The 19565-nt window shown below is 42.4% G+C and overlaps 1 protein-coding gene across 1 annotated transcript; it reads right to left on the bottom strand.

The window, feature by feature from the left end:
- Positions 1 to 16027: 16027 nt before the first annotated feature.
- On the bottom strand, positions 16028 to 18233 carry LOC119736551 (lactadherin-like). Its single transcript, XM_038210565.1, has 3 exons — positions 18140 to 18233; positions 16772 to 16983; positions 16028 to 16174 (listed from the first exon to the last, which is right to left on the bottom strand). The coding sequence occupies exons 1-3, from the start codon at positions 18231 to 18233 to the stop codon at positions 16028 to 16030; spliced, it is 453 nt and encodes a 150-aa protein (XP_038066493.1).
- Positions 18234 to 19565: the final 1332 nt, after the last annotated feature.

Genomic DNA, 19565 nt, shown 5'->3' on the forward strand with positions numbered 1-19565 from the left:
CAGGTCTATGGGAGTCGATTTGCAGGTCTGCGCCCACAGCCACCTATTGAGAGGCGTCCTCTCTGGGATTCCACGGTTGTTATACCGTATGCTTCGCGTAAATCGATATTAATTTTCATATATGTCACAGAGCCTGATTGCCTGAATCTATATGTTATTTTCTCCATTTTGTTACATTACGGTGAATAGGGTTCTAGAGGTTGTTTTCCACCGGTTTGGAGCCTAAAATTAGGGTCGGTTAGAAATGAGATTCAAAGAAATGCAGCGGTTCCTTGTTTTAATCCTAATATGAAACACACGCAGTTAACACGAGCTGTTTTGGCAAACGACGTTATCAAAACAGCAAATTATGCGCGAACTACTTTTCGTACGTTTAACTCCCAAAACAAACTGCGCGTAGGCTTGACCGTTAAACCTGAATAGCGCCCTCAATCAAACAAACGTAATCGCACAACCGATCGTAAGTGTACACTGTACATTAAGTATATAATCATATACAATTCCTTCGAATCACAACAGCAAAGAATCCCTTTATCTTTCTTTAATCCAAATATAAACACATGTAATTAACAGGAGCTGTTTCGCCGAACTACGTCGCCGAAATGGCTAATAATGCGCGAACTACTTTTCGTACGTTTAACCCCCAAACCAAACCTGCGTAAGCTTTTTTTTTAGGGTGGGCCAACTTTTTGTTCCTCGAAAAAGTGGGACCAAAATGTTCAGCCCCAAATTTGATAACAAAAGCAAGGGAATGACCCGTCATGGCATTGGTGCATGGTAGCGCAATTTTAATACTGCAAAAATGCTTTAAATAGAAATGGTTTGGTGAATTTTTTTTTGGGGGGGGGGGCACGGGCCCCCGTTGTGTAGGTATGTCCTATTCACCTGTGGCATCTTGACAGAGTCAAGGTTTAAACCGATTTTCAACATATACATATTCAACTTTATAAATCTGGAGTTCATCAGCTCGCTATATGCGATAGTTTTTGATTGATTCATCCTGCGATAAGCGGGGAAATTTTGTTTCAGGAAATAAAAAGGTCATCATATCCATGTTTTGGTTTCGAGTCAGTAATCGTTACTTTGCGGAAGATATGAACTTAGCACATCCCTACCCAGTTTATGAACTGTGGGGTATTTCTGTTCTAGTTTTAATACCGTATGTCGCTGCCAATGCAACAGACCCGAATACCGTCCAAATACAGGTAATTATTGGGTAAAGCGGTGTGTGCCCTATTCGCTCTTTGTATCGCGATATTGGAACAAAGTTGGGGAAGTTGAACTGGCGTCGGACTTTGCGTTCAAAAAAAGTTACGTAACGGCGGGAGAGCGAATTGTGCATAGTGCGTTGAACTCCAAAAGTAAAAGAAACTTCCACGGTGAACCATTGTGCATGCATTTGTCGTTTGATCCTTCGAAAACAACGCTTCGAGTCGCTCGCGCGAAATCGAAACCATTCCGTGCAGTCTTACAACAAACCAGGGATTGGGGACGACGCGCCGTACGGTGAACCGGCCCGCCTCCCAGCGTTGCGGCTTTCGAAATGTCTTTGGAACTTTGACGACCTTTTCGTATTCCGCAGGCAACCCCCACGGGTGTGCACGGTTTATGGGTGGAAACGACATTAAAGATGACACCCCGTGCTGTTTACACAAATACCTTTTTCTTCTAGGCTAACTAGTTTCCGGTTTGCAATTTTTGTTTTTAATAGGAGACAATTTAGGGCCTACTTTTATTCCAATTTTGGGCGTCTACAACCCTCTTAAAAAAGCATTTTCATTTTGCACACAAAATGATTCGATTTGTTTGAAGAAATAATTCAGTTTCTTAACGTATTTGGATTCTAGGAAAATAGCAATTGGGCAATCAATTTTCGAGGTGAAACTCCAAAATGGCATTGGGACGCATCTTTAAGAATATTATGGACGCCCATAATAATAAGCAGGTTTTTTGGAAGGAATTGGGAATGAACAGTATAGTTCCAAAGAAAAATAGTGATAACAAAAACCAGAAGATAATTGGGTATACGTTTAAAGAAAAAAGGAGAAAAACATTGTCCAACCCAGAAATACGTTCAAAGATGTGTCATAAATGACGCTTTTAGCTGCTGCCATCTATTAACTTGCAATGTTTGTTTTAAAGGCATTCTAAAAATAATAGCATTTAATAGGGAGCGTAAATAACACGTTATAATTGCTTTAATTTTGTGCTGTGGTATATCGTCAGATTCACATCCTACATCCGATTCAACCCGCTGGCTCTCATAGCAAAGCATACATGTAAACAAAGCGTGACGTCATTATATCTTAGGTGCTTTTGGCGACACGCAGACACCGAGTTTCAATACCGTGTACATGTGTCTTCCTTTCCATGCAACAGGCCTACACCGCCTCAGCTAGGTTATTTCGCTCTTATATTAGAACAAAAGCGGAGAAGTTGAACTGGCGAAGGCTTCCCCTTCACATTGCAATACGTATTCGTTTTGAACAAAAACAAGTTACGCAACGGAGGACTCTACGAACAATGCGCTGCACCCGTCGTAAAACAAAGACCGTTGCTTGAAAGCTACTCTTCCGCGGTGAAACCAATGATTTGATCCTCTGCAAAGAAACTGGTGAACTAGCTCAAAGCTCAAGAGTCGCTCACGCGAGACCGAAACCTCTCCCCACAGAATCTATACTAGGAATAGACGACACATCGCGACCACCATAACATGCTCCATTAGACATGCTCATACCAGTCCAAATATAAGGGCACTCGTACGGTGAGCCGCGGGCCCACGTCACCGCTTTCGAAATGCCTTCAGCCAAAAAAATTTTGCGATTCGTGATAAAAAAAAAAAAAACAGTGAAAATCGAACCTGTCTTACAAAATGTTAGCTTAATATTCTAGAACAAAATAACTTAAAAGAAGGGACTTTTTTAGGGTTAGCCAAACATTTTTGTTCCCCGAAAAAGTGTGACCAAAATGTTCCGCTCCAAATGTGATATGAAAAGCAAGGGGGAAGGACTCTTCATGGCATTGGTGCATGGTAGCACAATTTTAATACTGTACGCATTGGCTACCTTTTTTTGGGGGGGGGGTGGGCACGGGCCCCATTGATCCCCCCCCCCCCCCCCATCCGCCGTTGCGTATGTATGTCGCTATTCATCTGTGGCATCTTTACAGAGCCAAGGTTTTAACCAGAGTTTTAGAGTTAGCCAGACATTTTTGTTCCCCGAAAAAGTGTGACCAAAATGTTCCGCCCCAAATTTGATATGAAAAGCAAGGGGGAAGGACTCTTCATGGCATTGGTGCATGGTAGCGCAATTTTAATGTTGTACGCATTGGCTACCTTTTTTTTTTGGGGGGGGGGGTTGTGTTGGGCACGGGCCCCATTGACCTCCCCCCCCCCCCCCCCCATCCGTCGTTGCGTATGTATATCCCTATTCATCTGTGGCATCTTTACAGAGCCAAGGTTTTAACCGATTTTTTTCTCAGTGAGTAACTTCCAGCAAGTTCCAAACGCATGTATTCAACTTTGTAAATCTTGAGTTTACAAATCGCTATATGCGATCGAAGTCATTGATTCGTGCTGTGATAAACGGGGGGAATTTTGTTTTAGGAAATAAAAACGTCAGCATATCCATGATTTGGTTTTTTAAAAAAAGAAGCTTGCGGAAGATTTGAACCCATCACATCCCTGCCCAGTTTGTCCGTTAATTTAGAAGGGGTTTGGAAAAAGTGTACTTGCTGGGGCGTTTCTGTTCTAGTTTCAATATCGTATCTCGCTTCCAATGCAACAGACCCGAATACCGTCCATCCAATACAGGTAAATCGGGTAAAGCGGTGTGTGCCCAATTCACTCTTTCTATCGCGATATTGGAACAATAGCGGAGAAGTTGAACTGGCGACTTCGCGTACACACAAAAAAAGTTACGTAACGGCGGGAGAGCGAATTGTGAATAGTGCGTTAAACTCCAAAAGTAAAAGAAAGTGCTAAGTTCCACGGTGAACATTATTGTGGTTTGATCCTTCGGAAACAACGCTTCGAGTCGCTCGTGCGCAATTGAAACCTCTCTGTGTACACCAAACCAGGGATTGGGGACGACGCGCCGTACGGTGAACCGGCCGGCCGCCGGTGCGGCTTTCGAAATTTCTTTGGACAGACACTTTGACGACCTTTTCATATTCCGCAGGAAACCCCGCGGGTGTGCACAGTTTGTGGGGGAAATGCTATTAAAGTTGACACCCCGTCGTGCTGTATACATACCTTTTTCTTCTAGGCTAACTAGTTTTCGATTTGCAACTTTTGCTTTAAGAGAAAATTTAGGCCTACTTTTATTCCAATTTTGGGCGTCTGCAACCCTCTTAAAAAGGAGGTTCATTTTGCATACAAAATGATTCAATTTTTTTGAAGGAATAATTCAGTTTCTAAACGTCGTTGGAGTTCTAGGAAAATAGCAATTGGAAAATCAGTTATCGAGGTGAAACTCGAAAATGGCATGGGGACGCAACTTTAACAATGTACGCCCATCATAATAAGCAGGTTTTGTGGGGGGTATTGAGCAGTATATATACCAAAGAAAAATAGTGATCAACAAAAAACAGAAGATAATTGGGTACATTTATAGAAGAAAAAGATAAAAACATTGTCAAACTAAAACACGTCCAGGATGTGTCGTAAATGACGCTTTTTAGCTGCTCCAACTTGCAATGTGTGTTTTAAGACAATTATTAATATAATAACATTTAATAGGGAGCGTAAATAACACATTATAATTGCTTTAATTTTGTGCTGTAGTATCATCAGATTCATATCCTACATTCGATTCAACCCCAGCTGGCTCGCATAGCAAAGCATACATGTAAACAAAGCGTGACGTCATTTTTGTCTTAAGTCTTTTGGGCGACATGCAGACACTGAGTTTCAATACCGTATGTGGTATCTTTCTATCTATGCAATTGCCTACACCGCCTCAGCGGCATACCCCATTCGCTCTGGTATCGCGATACTGGAACAAAGGAGGAGAAGTTGAACAGGCGAAGGCTTCCTTTTCACATTCCAATAACGTATTATATAAGCCTACGTTTTGAACAAAAAAGTTACGCAACGGGGCGGAGGGCTCATGCGAACAGTGCGTTGCACCCGTCTTGAAACAAAGACCGCATCTTGAAAGCAACAGTCCTCTGCAAAGAAACTGGTGAACAATCGTCCTCGGAAATAAAGCTCAAGAGTCGCTCGCGCGAGACCGAAACTTCTCCCTGCGGAAACTATTATTAGGAATAGACGACACATAGTGACCAACATAACATGTTCCATACATGCTCGTATCAGTCAGCTACCGTCCCTACTATACGGGCACTGGTACGAGTCTGGCCCGCCACTTTGCGGCCTTCAGCAAGATACATTTGCGATCCGTGATTAAAAACAAAACAGTGAAAATCGAACCTGTCTTAAAACATGTTACAAAGTCATGTAGCTTAAAATTCTACAGCAGAATGACATAAAAGAAGAGCCATGGTCAAAGTGAAAGTAAAGAGGAAAGGAGATTACCTGTTGAGACGTTTCGCTAGAAGTCAGTCTAGTTCATTTCATTGATATCCAGTCTTCGCAAATCAGTGCACTGTATTATGTACAACAGAGGAATGAAAACTGTAGATGAATCCATAAAAAAAAACAGTTTTAGGCATTGGTCTATTCAGAGACAAAGTGATAAAGCAATATGCTGTATTCCGAGAAAAAGGTTTACATGAAGATAAACAAGGATACATACTAATAATTGTATAAGCCAACATAGGAAAGTAAGGAACAAAATAGCTATAGTTTCATATTTCAAAGTAATTACATTAAGCAAAATATGTATAACTTCTCCACGAATCAGAGGAGAATATTACACCTTGGTTCCCTCGTAGTTAACAGGTTTTGAAGCAAATGAAGTATTAAATTGCGGATAGAAATGAAAAATGTGCCGAGTATTGGGTGATAATATCGAAATTCCAAGAAACTATGGATTAAAGAGTATAACTCAGTAATAGACTGAAACAATGCGGAAAAACTTTAACACTGCGAATGTACCGTGTACGAATTCAAAATTTCAGCAAAAGTGTAATAAAACAGATTCGTTTAAAAGTCATTTACATGTATAGGCCTATATATAGTTTGTTTACGACGGGAGTTCAGAAGTTTACATGCGCGAATGAAGGCAAAAGCGCAGATTGAGCTGACAATCCTCCAAGTGTTTCAAATTACATATTAAGACTCAGTGGTTTCAAGATAACTAAGTAGCCCAGTGGTTAGGGTCGTTGTCCGCAGATCCGGGGTCCGGGGTTCGAGTCCCGTTGGTGCAACTTTTGGTTTTCAATACACGCGCTAAGTCTTTTACTATAAGAGTCTTAATTTCCCGTCGTCAAATACCAACCGACCTTAGCTCAATCAGTTAAGTCACCGGCTGGGACTGTCTGCGAAGTCCAGGTTATGCATCTACTCATAGGTACGGGGCTCTTTTGCTGTCTCGGCAGCAAGGCATAGGGTGTCGCCTCGTTTCCTCCCTTAACGGTGCTTGGCCCTCCGGGGTTACATGGATGGATAGGGAAGGAGGTGTGGTGGGCCGGGGAATCCGAGACCCAGGAAGAGCCCTATATGGGAGTCGGTAACCAATCGCGACCCCTGAATGCTTGGTCAACACCACATAACTTTTTGTTTTTCTTTATCCCCTTATTTTTTTTCCTTGTCGAGACTTTATAAGGTACAGTAAAAACAGAAAGGTTTTCTTCAATTTTATTTTTTAATAATATGTAACTTAATATGTAACAGATATACCAACAGTTCACACAGAAATAAATTCAAACACAGTGATCGTCTCTGCCTGCATGGGTCCCTATTTGCTACTGAGTTGGTGCATGGGAAGCAAATATTGATAAAATGGCTTGCCCAAGGACAAACGCCTAAATAGCAAGGCTGCTTGTCAGGACCTCACGAGGACTCAACTGCATCCAATTCACTCCACTTGGAGTCTTGCTGGTTGCCTTTTGCCAAACCTCTGCTGCACTCCCGAGCAAGATTAAGGTCCATTGAACGTGAAGGCCGGTAAAGAAAATCTTGACAAAAATAGGCTAAAGACTTTTCTGCAACTTTCTGCACCTGTATCCGGCATTAGTCGGTAAAACATCGGGGGAAACATCACATCAACTTAGAGAGAAGACAGTGTAGTGCAACTTTGCGGGGAAAAATGCAAACACTATAGGCGAATTAGGCGAAGGGTTGCCTAAAGTGGCCCACTTAATCCCCAAATCTACCCGTGACATTTTGATGTAGAAATAATTATCATAAACAACCATAACACCTTATTTGGGGGATTTCTTTGAACCAGTGTTGCCACTGCTTGATGTTTTTTAATATCTTGAGAATTTGAGAGCCATCTTGAAAACTTGAAAACACAATTGAAAAAGCCAAGAATCTTGACAATTTTACCACATGTGCTCACAAATTCAATTTCATGAAGAAATTTTGAGGAATTTTCAAACTTGTTATAATAATATTGACTTTTTTTACGGTTGTGTGATTTTTATTTTAAACTTGTTTTCTCCGTTGATAGGAACCCAGCAGAAAATCTAGCAGAATGAAAATTATAGCAGATTTCTAGCACTACAGAATTCTGTAAAATCGGTGATCCTACCTGACAGAATAATATAGCAGATTTGTTTTTCTTAAGGTTTACATTAGGTTTACACAAGGTTGTGTAATGATTGGCATAGGCTTGAAAAATCTTGAACATTTTAGATGCTGATCTTGAAAAACTGATAACCAGTGGTCACACTGCTTTGAACTTGTGCAAAAGCGCTTCACCACCAGAGCAGTCTCGCACAACAGCGCCCTCTTGTAACTAAATGTTTATTGTTTATAATCGTCCAATCCTTATGAAAACACGTTGTTTCAAGCCTAGTATTAGTTCTTGGTCTGTGAAATCATTGTTTATGACTCCTAATCATCAGTTGCCTGAATCATCCAATCACCAGGTTAATTATAGATACCCTTGTGCGTGAATTACAGAAAGTGAGTACAATTTTGGATGATGTAGGTATGATATTTGGGGGGGATTTGACTTCATGTTTAATGTTTACTTTTTGGGTTGCATGCAATCTAACTCTACCTCCATGGTAGCCCCATAAATGTGGCCTATTTACTGGACTGCCTCTGTAAACATAGGCCACACATCCACATGTACAAAAATCGTGTCGACGGAGCCAAATTTTGATTTTCACATTTAGGCTTAGTTTGTAGGGTTTTTTTGCTTTAGAAGCATACTCACCCTCTTTATAGGCTAATCAGCAAGTGCTGCCCTTTTTCAGATGTCTATTTTTCGTGAAATTTCCAGATTCATTTGCACACGTTTGCGTATCAAAATTTCAACATGAAATTTCACAAAAATTAGACATCTGAAAAAGGCAGCACTTTCTGATTAGCCTATAAAGAGGGTGAGTATGCTTCTAAAGCAAAAAAAACCTACAAACTAAGCCTAAATGAGAAAATCAAAATTTGGCAAAGTGTGACACGTTTTTGTACATGTGGATGTGTGGCCTATGTTTACGGAGGCAGTCCAGTAAATAGGCCACATTTATGGGGCTACCTCCATGGCTGTACTAACCATAAACGCATTATTGGAATTACACATACGCTTCGAATTAGGTTTTTCCCTTGCTACACATGTTTTATACGCTTGCTACACATGTTTTATGGGGCACTTTTTCGGGGAATATTTAGGGTTTCCTGAGAATATATTTAGGGTCTTTCCATCAATCCTGTGTTATACCAATGTTTGGCGAGGCCAAATTTCCTCCATGTGTTCATGTTGCGTTAGTCATGATGAAGTAATTAGTAAACAATGTTTGTAATCGGAAATGCACAGTACATGTTGTATGTTAATTTTTTTGTCAACTGGGTCCTCGTTACGAGCATGGAGCTTTAAAAAGCTCAATTTTAGCTTCATAGCCTGAGTCAACTCGGTCCCAGGTAACTCAGTCTCAGCTTTCAGCTCGGTCCCAGGTCAACTCGGTCCCAAGCTTTGAAAGGAAGTATGCCCATTCCCGTAAGTGAACTCGATCAGTCCCAGGTCAACTGTGAAGTCTAACAGAAAAAGTACTCCAGCAAGGTACTAGCACCTACCTCCATATGGTACTAGGGGCCAAAATCAAATTGAAATTGCACCACCTATGGGTCGTGCCTCAACAATACAAGAGACCTTGAAATTTTCTGACCTTTGTTTGTGTATATTATTTTTTTTTTCCTCATAGGAACCGAGTTGACTTGGGACAGAGTTGACCTGGGACGGAGTTGAGCTGGGACAGGGTTGACCTGGGACCGAGTTGAGCTGGGACCGTGTTGACCTGGGACCGAGTTGAGCTGGGACCGTGTTGACCTGGGACCGAGTTGAGCTGGGACCGAGTTGACCTGGGACCGAGTTGAGCTGGGACCGAGTTGAGCTGGGACCAAGTTGAGCTGGGACCGAGTTGACCTGGGACCGAGTTGAGCTGGGACCGAGTTGACCTGGGACCGAGTTGAGCTGGGACAGAGTTGACCTGGGACGGAGTCGACCTGGGACGGAGTTGACTGGGACCGAGTTGAGCTGGGACTGAGTTGACCTGGGACTGAGATGACCTGGGACTGAGTTGCCCTGGGACCAAGATGACCTGGACCGAGTTGAGCTGGGTCCGAGATGACCTGGGACCGAGTTGAGCTGGTACCGAGTTGACCTGGGACCGAGTTGACCTGGGACCAAGTTGGTTTTGGGACCAAGCTATAGCTTCTTTTTTCTAACAGGTAATTGCACAGGCTTTTGGATGAAACCTTAACCCATGTACCTACTTTTTACAAACTTGTGCATACTACAGGAACCTAAACATGTCAGTCTTTGTACCATTTGAATTGAAAGTAAGAATGGCTTAGTGAGGGGGGGGGTTAAGGAGTTTATTCTCCCCCTCCAAAGATAGTTTGTAAAGATGGGCCATTTTTTCATCAACACCCTTTTGAATCGAGTGCCCTTTTAGGCCGTCCGGTCCAATTTGAACTGCACTCCCATAGGAACATGATGTCTAGCCAGCCCAAACCCAGCCCCCCCCCTTTTCTCTTTTTTAAATTTTACGGAGGCCAACTCAGCACAGATGGGCGAGTGTTCACATCTAACCTCCCCCCCCCCTAAATATCAATGACCTTGCTACGTCACTGATATAGCCTACTTACAATTTCTCCACACCCCTCCCCCAATAAAAGAAATGATCAAGAGCCATTGCAGCTACTGATTCATCAGTATCATTTCGCTTGTAACAAAAATCTGTGTCCTTTTTTTATGAGAGTTTTATGGATGAAAAATCTTTGAATTAAAGGGAAAATACAACATTTGCAAACATCAAAAAACAAAACTACCAAATCATTTTGAAATACCTTGCTGGACTGTTAGTGAATGACAGTGTAAAGCATCCTGTAAAATCATGGCACCTGGTATACTGTCATTTTCAAGAAAAGTGGTATTTTTGTTTCAATTTCCAACGCTGATCGGCCGATCAGCGTTGGAAAAAACTGGCTTTTTTTTCAAATACTGGCCCCAGTTGACCATCGCACTTGTTTGCAATCGATTACAAACCTATGAACGGGTACGAGCCAGCTAGACTGGTTCCCTGACCTTACAATTCCCCAATGTATGTAAACTGCTCTGTTTCTTGTTATATGGAGTCTGGGTCAGGGAACCAGACTACAGGAAAATGATTGTTTTTCTTGGTTTTTATAGCATTTTCGCACCCAAAACCTCAAAAAAGTCAGTGTAACTATATTTGCTATATATTTCCAACACCCCAATTCCATCCATTTCTGAAAATTACAGAAAAAGCAAATGATGTATATTCCCTTTAAGGTAGTTTAGCCTAATACATGTGGTTTGTAGGGTTAGTTTTTTAAAGAGCAAAGATTGGATTTTTGTTGCAGGAAAGCTAAGATTAAAATCCTGACTGTGCAAAAACATGTTCATTTTATGTTGTTATTTTAGTAGCAAATATCATTGCACTGTAAAGTTTGGAATAATTAATGAATCATTCCATTTGTATCTGTTGTAACAGGAATCAAGAGTCCTAAACCAGGCACCACAGCAGTCATCTGGGCTGGAAGTTGTATGAGGCTATGGAGAAGACAATTGGAGAAGAGGCTTGTTGAATGACACAAGTAATGGTGAAGTCCATCATCAGTCTCCAGCAGCTCATTCTCAGGTCCTTGGAAATAACTCATAGCCGTTGACAGATTCTATTGATGTTTGCAGTGACCATGAGATCTTCATTGATGGTTTAAGAAAACCACCGCAATATTACTTGCATGGTTGTCACACTCCTTGAATTTAGGTATTTTTGGCAAATTAAGAAAAAATATCAGAGGGAATGAAAATTGGGTACTTTTAACAGCAAATAAGGCTGACATCGAAAAGGCAAGTTAACAGGCATATCTGAAGGCAGACAACATAAATGTTTACATTTGAGGAACTATAAGGACTGGCATTACACAGCTTCAAGGGCTTAGGTTTGGGGGATGACATACCCCCCCCCCCCCCCCAATTTAGAGGGGGGGGAGATGACCCACAGGTTCATTACCCCAGATTTTTGTTTTAAAAATAGGAGACAGAAAGGAGGAAAAATAAACCTAGACGTCAGTAGCTATTACTAAGGGAATAAATGTGTGCTTCGGAGGTTTTTATCACTCTGTTTAAGACCACTTAGAGTCTGGGTGCTGATAATTACCCGAGCCGGAGGCGAGGGTAATTATCAGCACCCAGACTCTAAGTGGTCTTAAACAGAATGATAATACCGACGGAGCACATATTTATTCCCATTCATTAATACCTTTTCGGTAAGAAAAAATCATATAATTCGTTCAAAACATCCCGATTTTGTTCAACAAATTCACTTTATGCTTTTTGAAACATCCCTCTTGCAAAATAATGGAGTGTTCAGCTGGCGAGTAAGATGTAAACAACCCTTTTATGAAGATTGACGCGCGCGTATCATAGAACGCACCTGGCGCGTTGCGTTTTGAATTTAGAACTTTAAAATTCTAAATCCCTGGTAGTATTGCGCATGCCTACGTGAGGATTGTGAACGTTCAACCAATGAAACGATTAGAGGCACTGGATTTTTAGGAGTCCACATTTTATTGTGACACTGGAAAAGTGTTTAAGACCAGCTAGCCATGTCTTTATCATCCGTTTAAGACCGGCCACGTGACGGGCTCTCGACCAATAGGAATGCGTAAACTGTCTTAGGTATTTATGAATGTGCATTTAAACAGTTTACAACATGCACCTCTCTTTGTTATGTATTCAGCCGTCTGTTTTGTCTCAATTTGTATTTTGCGTAATTGACATGTTTATATTTGTGTCTTATTTGTTCCGCATGTGGAACAAATAAAATTTATAAATTAAATATATTTATTGAATAAAATACCTTTAACTTAAAAGTGGAGAAAACCAGATGAGTTTGGTATTGAGTATTTTATTGGTACTGACTGATGTTATGAGCTTGCAAGTAGTGAATGCACAAACATCTTTAACATTACATGCAATTAACTGAGAATGTTTAAGTGGGATGGGCAGCAAGCTTGGGCATCGCGAAGGGGGCGGGCGCTTCCCCTCCCCCCCCCCCCCCCCCCCCCCCCCGCCTTCTGGAAAAGCTAATAAAGAAGAGAGAAAAAAGGAGGCGCAAAGTCATCTTGTTAATTCAATGTCCTGCCCACCTGCGAAAAATGATAAATTGAGAATATGCTGGGAAAGTATACAAGATTTTTTTTTGGGGGGGGGGGGGTTGACATTTATTTCTGAAAATTGCAGTAAAAGCAAATGTACACTCCCTTTAAACATTCTCAGGCCTAAATTTAACCCCGGCCTCTATGAGAAATAGACCGACAGTTGGGTTTTTTTTTGGGGGGGGGGGGGGTTGAACAAATTCGCCCTGGTTTGAAGCCACAAGTCATAAATACTTTATTTACATAAAATACTTCTACAATCAATCACGATTACAGGCCTAAAGGACCTTATTCAAAATTACCCTTGGGATCACAAAATAATAATGAGCTCGCACGCTTTTGGTGGCTTGGGGGCCTCTTGTGAGCAATAAAATGGACCCAAGTCGGAGAAAATTTACCTGAAACTCAGAAACCACCTCAAAACTGAAATGCGCTTGCTTGCTTTTCTAAAATGGGATGACGCAGTTTGTCTGCTGCTGTACTGATTTCTGCATAGCGTTATTCAAAAGTGCAGGCATTCATACATGTTCATGTAAACCGGTATGACATGCACATGTATGTATACCGATATAACATTTACACTATGCATTTCGGGGATGTGCATGTACTTGAACTTTTAGTTTTATGTGGTTGGAGTAGGGATGGGGTAGGGGAGGATGGGGGTGGGGGGTAGGGTGGGGGGGGGGGGGGGGGGGGGTAGGGGTGGGGGATAGGGGTTGGAGTTGGGGTTTGGGTTGGTATAGGGATGGGTAGGGGAGCTAGGGTGGGGTGGGGTGGGGTGGGTGGGTTGGGGTGGGGGATAGGGGTTGGAACACTGGGTTTGGGTGGGTTGGGGATGTGTACAAATGTATGGGTGGGGTGGAGACAGGTAGGGGAGGGTTAGGGGGTCGGGGAGGGGGAAGGAAATAGGGATTTGAGTAGGGTTAGGGTGGGGATGTGTAGGGGTGGGTGAGGATGGGTAGCGTTGGTATATAGGGTTGGGTATAAGGGGAGGGGCAGGATATAAGGATCGGAGTAGGGGTTGGGGTCGGGTGGGGAGATATGGGTCAGTATGGGTAGGGGGATTGGGGGTGGGCGGGATATAGGGATTCGAGTAGGGGTTAGGGTGGGGATGTGTAGGGGTGGGTAAGGAGGGATAGGGGCATTATAGGGAAGGTGGGTGTAGTGGGTTTGGGGAAGGAGATAGGGATTGGAGTATGGGTGGGGATGGGTAGGGGGAGGATGGGATGGGTGTGGGTAGGGGGTTCGGGGATGGGGTAAGGTTTGGGGCATGTGGTGATGGTGCTTTGTCTACATGTACATGTATACCCGGGCATTCTTGTTCCACATTTAATTGTGGGGACTACACACGAGTTTTCCCATGGTAATACAAGTACGGGGACCCGAAGACACTGTGGGTGCTGCAAAAAAGGCTCCACAACTGGGTCCTAATTACCCTAACAATGGAAAACTTCCCCATAATGCAGTAACGGCTAACCTATATACACATGTATTTATTAGGTCATCTATTGACTTTTTATGTTGACATTTAAAAACTGACCCCTACACCTTGGCACATCAACGAGAATCCTGATCCCCATGATGCCCATCCCCAACCCTACCTCCAGCCTCCCTTCCCGCCTTCGACAGCGTGCCATGGCGACTTCGCCGTTCTAGTTCAAGGTATAGTTGTGTGCACGTTTATATTCTACTGGTCATCAATCTTTCCAACGATTATTATTTCGTGAGAAATGCGTTTTTAGAGCCCAAAAGAGCGCAACCGGCCAAAAGTGCACATTTAAGAGAATTGTATTTTGAGTGAAAACAATTTCATGTTCTCGCTGGTTTCCCAAAAATATCCCTTTCACCATTATTTTTCTACATGCAAAAATGATATTACGTAATTATATGCCCTTGTATTTTATTACAGATTGTACCACTAAGAATCTAAAATATGCTTAGCAAAAAAATTGAAAAAAGGTAAATTTAAATTCTGTTCACCATAATTTTTTTTTAATCCAACTGATTTCTTTTGCCAGCATCAGTGTAGCACGGGAAATTCCTGCCTCTAAAGCTCACTGGAAAATTGGACATTTCAAAACTGTGGAAAAGTCTATGTCTTAAACCTGGGTTAACCGTTAGACTGGTTACGGGTCCCTCCGTCATAACCCTCACTCGGAACGTAGGAGGTGGAAACAAGTCGTAGCGTCCATATATGGGGGCTCTGGAGGATGGTGTACCGTATTTTGAACAGGCGGACATTATACCAGTATAATTATTTTGGGGGGTGTCACAGCGGGGGGGGGGGGGGGGGGGGGTTTCGACTTATTTTTTAGGAATTTGTATGATAATTTTTCTTTTTGACAGAGCTGGGGGGGGTTGACCCCCCCCCCCCCCCCCTCTGGATCCGCGCCTGACATTTTGAGAACAAATGCACAATTTGTTGGCGTCTCGTAAAAAAAATTGCGTTGCTAACGCACGTACAAGGCTGTGCCTGTAGGCAAATTTCCAAAATCACCTTCAAAGGTTGTTTCTTCCGAATCAGCGGCGGCGGAACGGGTTTGAAACTGGGGAGGGGGGGGGGCAGCACCCAAAAGGGGCACTTGCAAACCAAAAGGGGCACTTGCAAACCCGTGCTGAAATGTCGCCACGTTTTTTTCACCGGACACTTGGCCTCCGTAAAATCAAATAGTGTGTGTGTGTGGGGGGGGGGGGGGGGGGGGGCTGGTACCATCTTCCAACATAGGGGGCGCTCTTCAGGGCGTCTTTTCAGGGCGTCTTGTATGGGTTTTGGGACTTGGTTTTCATATTCCTCGTTTATATCAAACATATCGCTACCAATATTGGGAAATGGTTACTTCTAAGAAATAGTAAGATACTTTAAGGGCATTTTTGTTTTAACTCGAGGGGACACTTTAATGCTCGAGGGGGCACATTTATGGCCGCAAAAGGGGCACTTTGGAAAATCTGGGGGGAAAAGGCCCCCCCCCCAGCCACCCCCCCCCCCCCCCCCCCCCCCCCCCCGGTTCTGCCGCCCCTGTCCCGAATGATACCATTTCAGGCAGGGAACTGGTTACCAGTCCTATCTTCATTTTGAGCGAGGATTTTCTTGTTAAATCGCTGGGTACGAATCGGGGTAACTGCAAATGATCCTATGTGTCTTTATGTTTTGACTGAAGCATTCTTAAATTTTACACCACGCATCTATGAGTTATATATCCCCATGCTCCAATTTGTCGAATTTCCAGCCAGCACTAGAGCTAGGTTTTCACAAGCTAGCATCGATGGACTTTACTCATTATTTGTGCAGCCGAGGACTTCAAATCGCATACAGCAGTATACGTTCCACTGAGTCGGCAGGATACGCAGGAACCTGGCCTGGAAAGCCCCTGGGAAAGTAGTGGTCACGTGGGTGTCTCCGTCCGAGTTTCGAGGGAACTGTGGAATAAATGAACACGATTTTTTAAACCAGCGTTGAAAGGTTAATGGGATGAATTTTCCCTTGCAGTCACACGGTTTCAGCAGGAGCGATAGAGGGAGCCCTCGTCCTACGGCGTGCATAATCTTTGATTTCAGGGCATTGTAGAATCAGAAAAATAATTAAGGATTTAAAACACTTACGCAAGACAACAGATTTGTTGATTGAAAAATGGTTGGAAGGAAACATAAGTCGATCTGACAACGAATCCAGTGGCCTTTTTCCCTTCTTAGTATACTTTCTTTTTCGTTTACTTTTAAATTCAAGAGATAGATGCTTACTTGGGTGGGACTTGAACCCACGACATTGTGCTTACTAGTGCGAATGTCTTACCACTCGACCAGCAAGCTTGCCTGGGTCTGTGACTGGTTCGAATCTGATCTAGATTCATTTCCAAACAAAATCAGCACCCATAAACGGGAGGTCATGGGTTCGAGTCCCGACCGCTTGAATAAGATTGTTAATTTTCTCTCACAAACCCTCGGGCAACACTGAGTATACAGTGTTTATGGAATTACATCGGTGAAAGGGCAAATTGAACAATGTGATTGGACTACCTTCTTCGGTGTACTTGATCCATCATCGGTGACGTCAGTCCATTCTTGGCCATCGTCGCTGTAGGCCACTTTGAACTCTGTCACCCATTGAGTGTAGCCCTCCCCATGCCCCTGCGTGATAACGCCAGTGATGGTGACATGGGAACCAAGGTCGACTTGGATCCATGGATTGGCGTCACTAGATCCATTATTACACCAGGCACCAGCCAAAGCTGTAGAGTAAGCAGATAATCAAACATGCTGAGCATAAAATACTGCTAAGCAAAGTTATGTGCTAAGCAAAAACTGACAACCTGCCACAAGCATTACACCTGGGAGCGGCTACACTTGCAAAGTAAGCGGATAATAAGGAGAAAGTATCGCATGGCCAGTTTTATGTGCAAATCAAAAATCGGCAGAGAAATAGTCACAAGCAATGCACAGACTTTCTGCTGGTAACGCTCCTCCTTTATGTGTTTTATACAGCCTATCCCCCAAAAAAATGCTGCAAGCAGAAACGGACTCTGTGTCCTTGGAATATTGAAAAATACTTCATTATGCTTATATAATGTTTTGCTTTCAATTTTGCTTTTGCCAAGTTCGAGACTATAGTCCGTTGAACACAAACACTCAAAAATCAATTTGTGCCATTTCTACATTATTAGGCCTATAATGACATGGCAAGACATGGCACCTGTTCAAATCCGACTTCATTTACAGTTCGCAATTCCAGAAGATATGTTTTTATTATGATGATTTGGAGAGTGTGTTACAAATAATAAAAAGAACATTATAATATGAATAACTAAAGTGTTTCTTCACCTATTCATTACAAGTTGTATTTCTGCACGATCATACATGTGTATAATACATGTACGGGCAATTTCTGTTTATAGTATCAACTTACGGAAAGTGGCACAAGTTTGAGTGTTTGCATGTGCTCAACGGACCATTATCTTTGGTTTGGCAAAGCAAAATTGATAAAACAAATAGCTAACATTTGAAAGCTGAATATCCCAGGTGTAACATTATATAAGCATCATGAAACATTTTTCAATATTCCAAGGAAACAGAGCCCGATTCTGCTTGCAGCATTTTTTTTTTTGGGGGGGGGGACCAGGCTGTATGTTGTGCTTAGCATCTCTATATGACAGTCAGCCATTGAGGAATAAGCGACTTGTGAAACTTGTGAAAGTTCCTACTTGTGAAAGTTCCTGACCACAAAATGTGTAGTTTTACAATTGAGCAAAGCAGACTTCACTTTGAAGCACCACCCCTCCGAGGAGAGTCTTAAACGTTTAACATTTTTTGTCACTTTTGGCGAATTGTTTTTGTTTGAGTTGTCGTATTCGTCATCCCATGTACACGTTGAACGAAAATAAAAGTTACTTTCAAGCCGAGCCCTGGTGGGTAGGTACTTGGCCGAGTTGAAGAGCACTGACGACGCTGTGATGCTTGCATCTGAGATGCGACCATCTTCCATCCCAAAGGGTCCTCCCTTAGAGCACTTCAAATCATCTGTCGGAGGTAGTGGAAAATATCGATCAGGGTGGGGCCGGGTTCATTAAAACAATCATTTTTTTTAATGGACATCACGGCCGGGCGCGGAATCCGCCTTCTCCTGATCTTAGAAATGTGTTATGAAACTTCGTCACCGTTTTCACGAAGGGGCGAATTTCATGAAAATCGCCTGTTTTTCCAAATTTGTTTTTTGGTGAAAATGAATAAATATATCAATATCTACAACCTGGTGAGGCTATACTTTCAAAAAATTAATTAAAATCTGAATTAACCTAATTAACGAATGGGCGAATTTGCCACAAGTGCCGTTTTGCATTTTCATGAAGGGGCGAATTTCCGCACTCTATAGTATTAATACATTTTCAGTAAATAAATACATTGTAATACAAAGACGCGTAACCACGAAGGGGCGAATTTCAGGCGCGTGCAATAAAACGTTTTCCCAAAGGGGCGAATTTCAAAGCGCACGCGCAGTGGGGCAGAATCTGGGCATACTGTACAAAACATGCATTGACTCAGACCGCAGAAGGGCGAAATCTGCGCGTACTCACTTTAGCGTTTTCACGAAGGGGCGAATTTGCTAATTGGTCGGGGTTTTTTCGTTTTCACGAACAGCCACTTTTGCTTAATTGATTAATTCTGCAAAACTAATCACCTTTTTCCCCCTAAAGTTTGCTACATGTAGGAAGATTAGAATCTCTTCTTTCCTCTGATACCTAAATCTTGCATATTTTATGCATCTTTAAGTTTCAAATTGTCAAATGAAAAAAAGACCAAATTTGAACGCGATTATCTCGAATGTTTGCTCAGACTGTGAAATACTTAATTCGCCTCTTCGTGAAAACGGTTACGACTTGGTATGTCTCCGGTTTCTGGTATGCGCGCGCGTCGCCGTAGCCATGCGCGTCAGCAAAATGAAAAAGTTTTTTTTTCAATGAAAGATGATGTCTCAAAACCGCCAAACTCACTGGTTTGACTGGAATCCTGCTGCTGCACAATTTTAACGTGTTTTTAGATTGGGTTATGGTCGAGAATAAGCTTTATGTGGCCTCTCTGGACTCCCATATATTTGCACTAAGTTTAGTCGAGGACCATTTGCAGTCATCAGCCGACATTTGAAGCAAAAAAATCAGGTAAAAAAAAAAAAAAAAGCCGCGTCGCCGCACCACTGTTTGGGCAAGCTCCATACCAGAAACCGGAGACTTTTTTTTTAGCAACCACATAATTTATATTAATTCCCCCTTGAATTATCTCCTTAAAAAGTAAAAGTCATTAACAAGACAAACGAATTATT

This window comes from Patiria miniata, unplaced genomic scaffold, assembly GCF_015706575.1.
Source record: "Patiria miniata isolate m_02_andy unplaced genomic scaffold, ASM1570657v1 HiC_scaffold_3, whole genome shotgun sequence".
In the NCBI taxonomy this organism is placed as follows: domain Eukaryota; kingdom Metazoa; phylum Echinodermata; class Asteroidea; order Valvatida; family Asterinidae; genus Patiria; species Patiria miniata.

Coding starts and splice junctions, on each gene's coding strand:
- LOC119736551 (XM_038210565.1), bottom strand. CDS start 18,233: ATGGAAGATGGTCGCATCTCAGATGCAAGCATCACAGCGTCGTCAGTG. Junction 16,984..18,139: donor CACCAGGGCTCGGCTTGAAA/GTAACTTTTATT, acceptor CTTACTCTACAG/CTTTGGCTGGTGCCTGGTGT. Junction 16,175..16,771: donor GATCAAGTACACCGAAGAAG/GTAGTCCAATCA, acceptor TTTATTCCACAG/TTCCCTCGAAACTCGGACGG.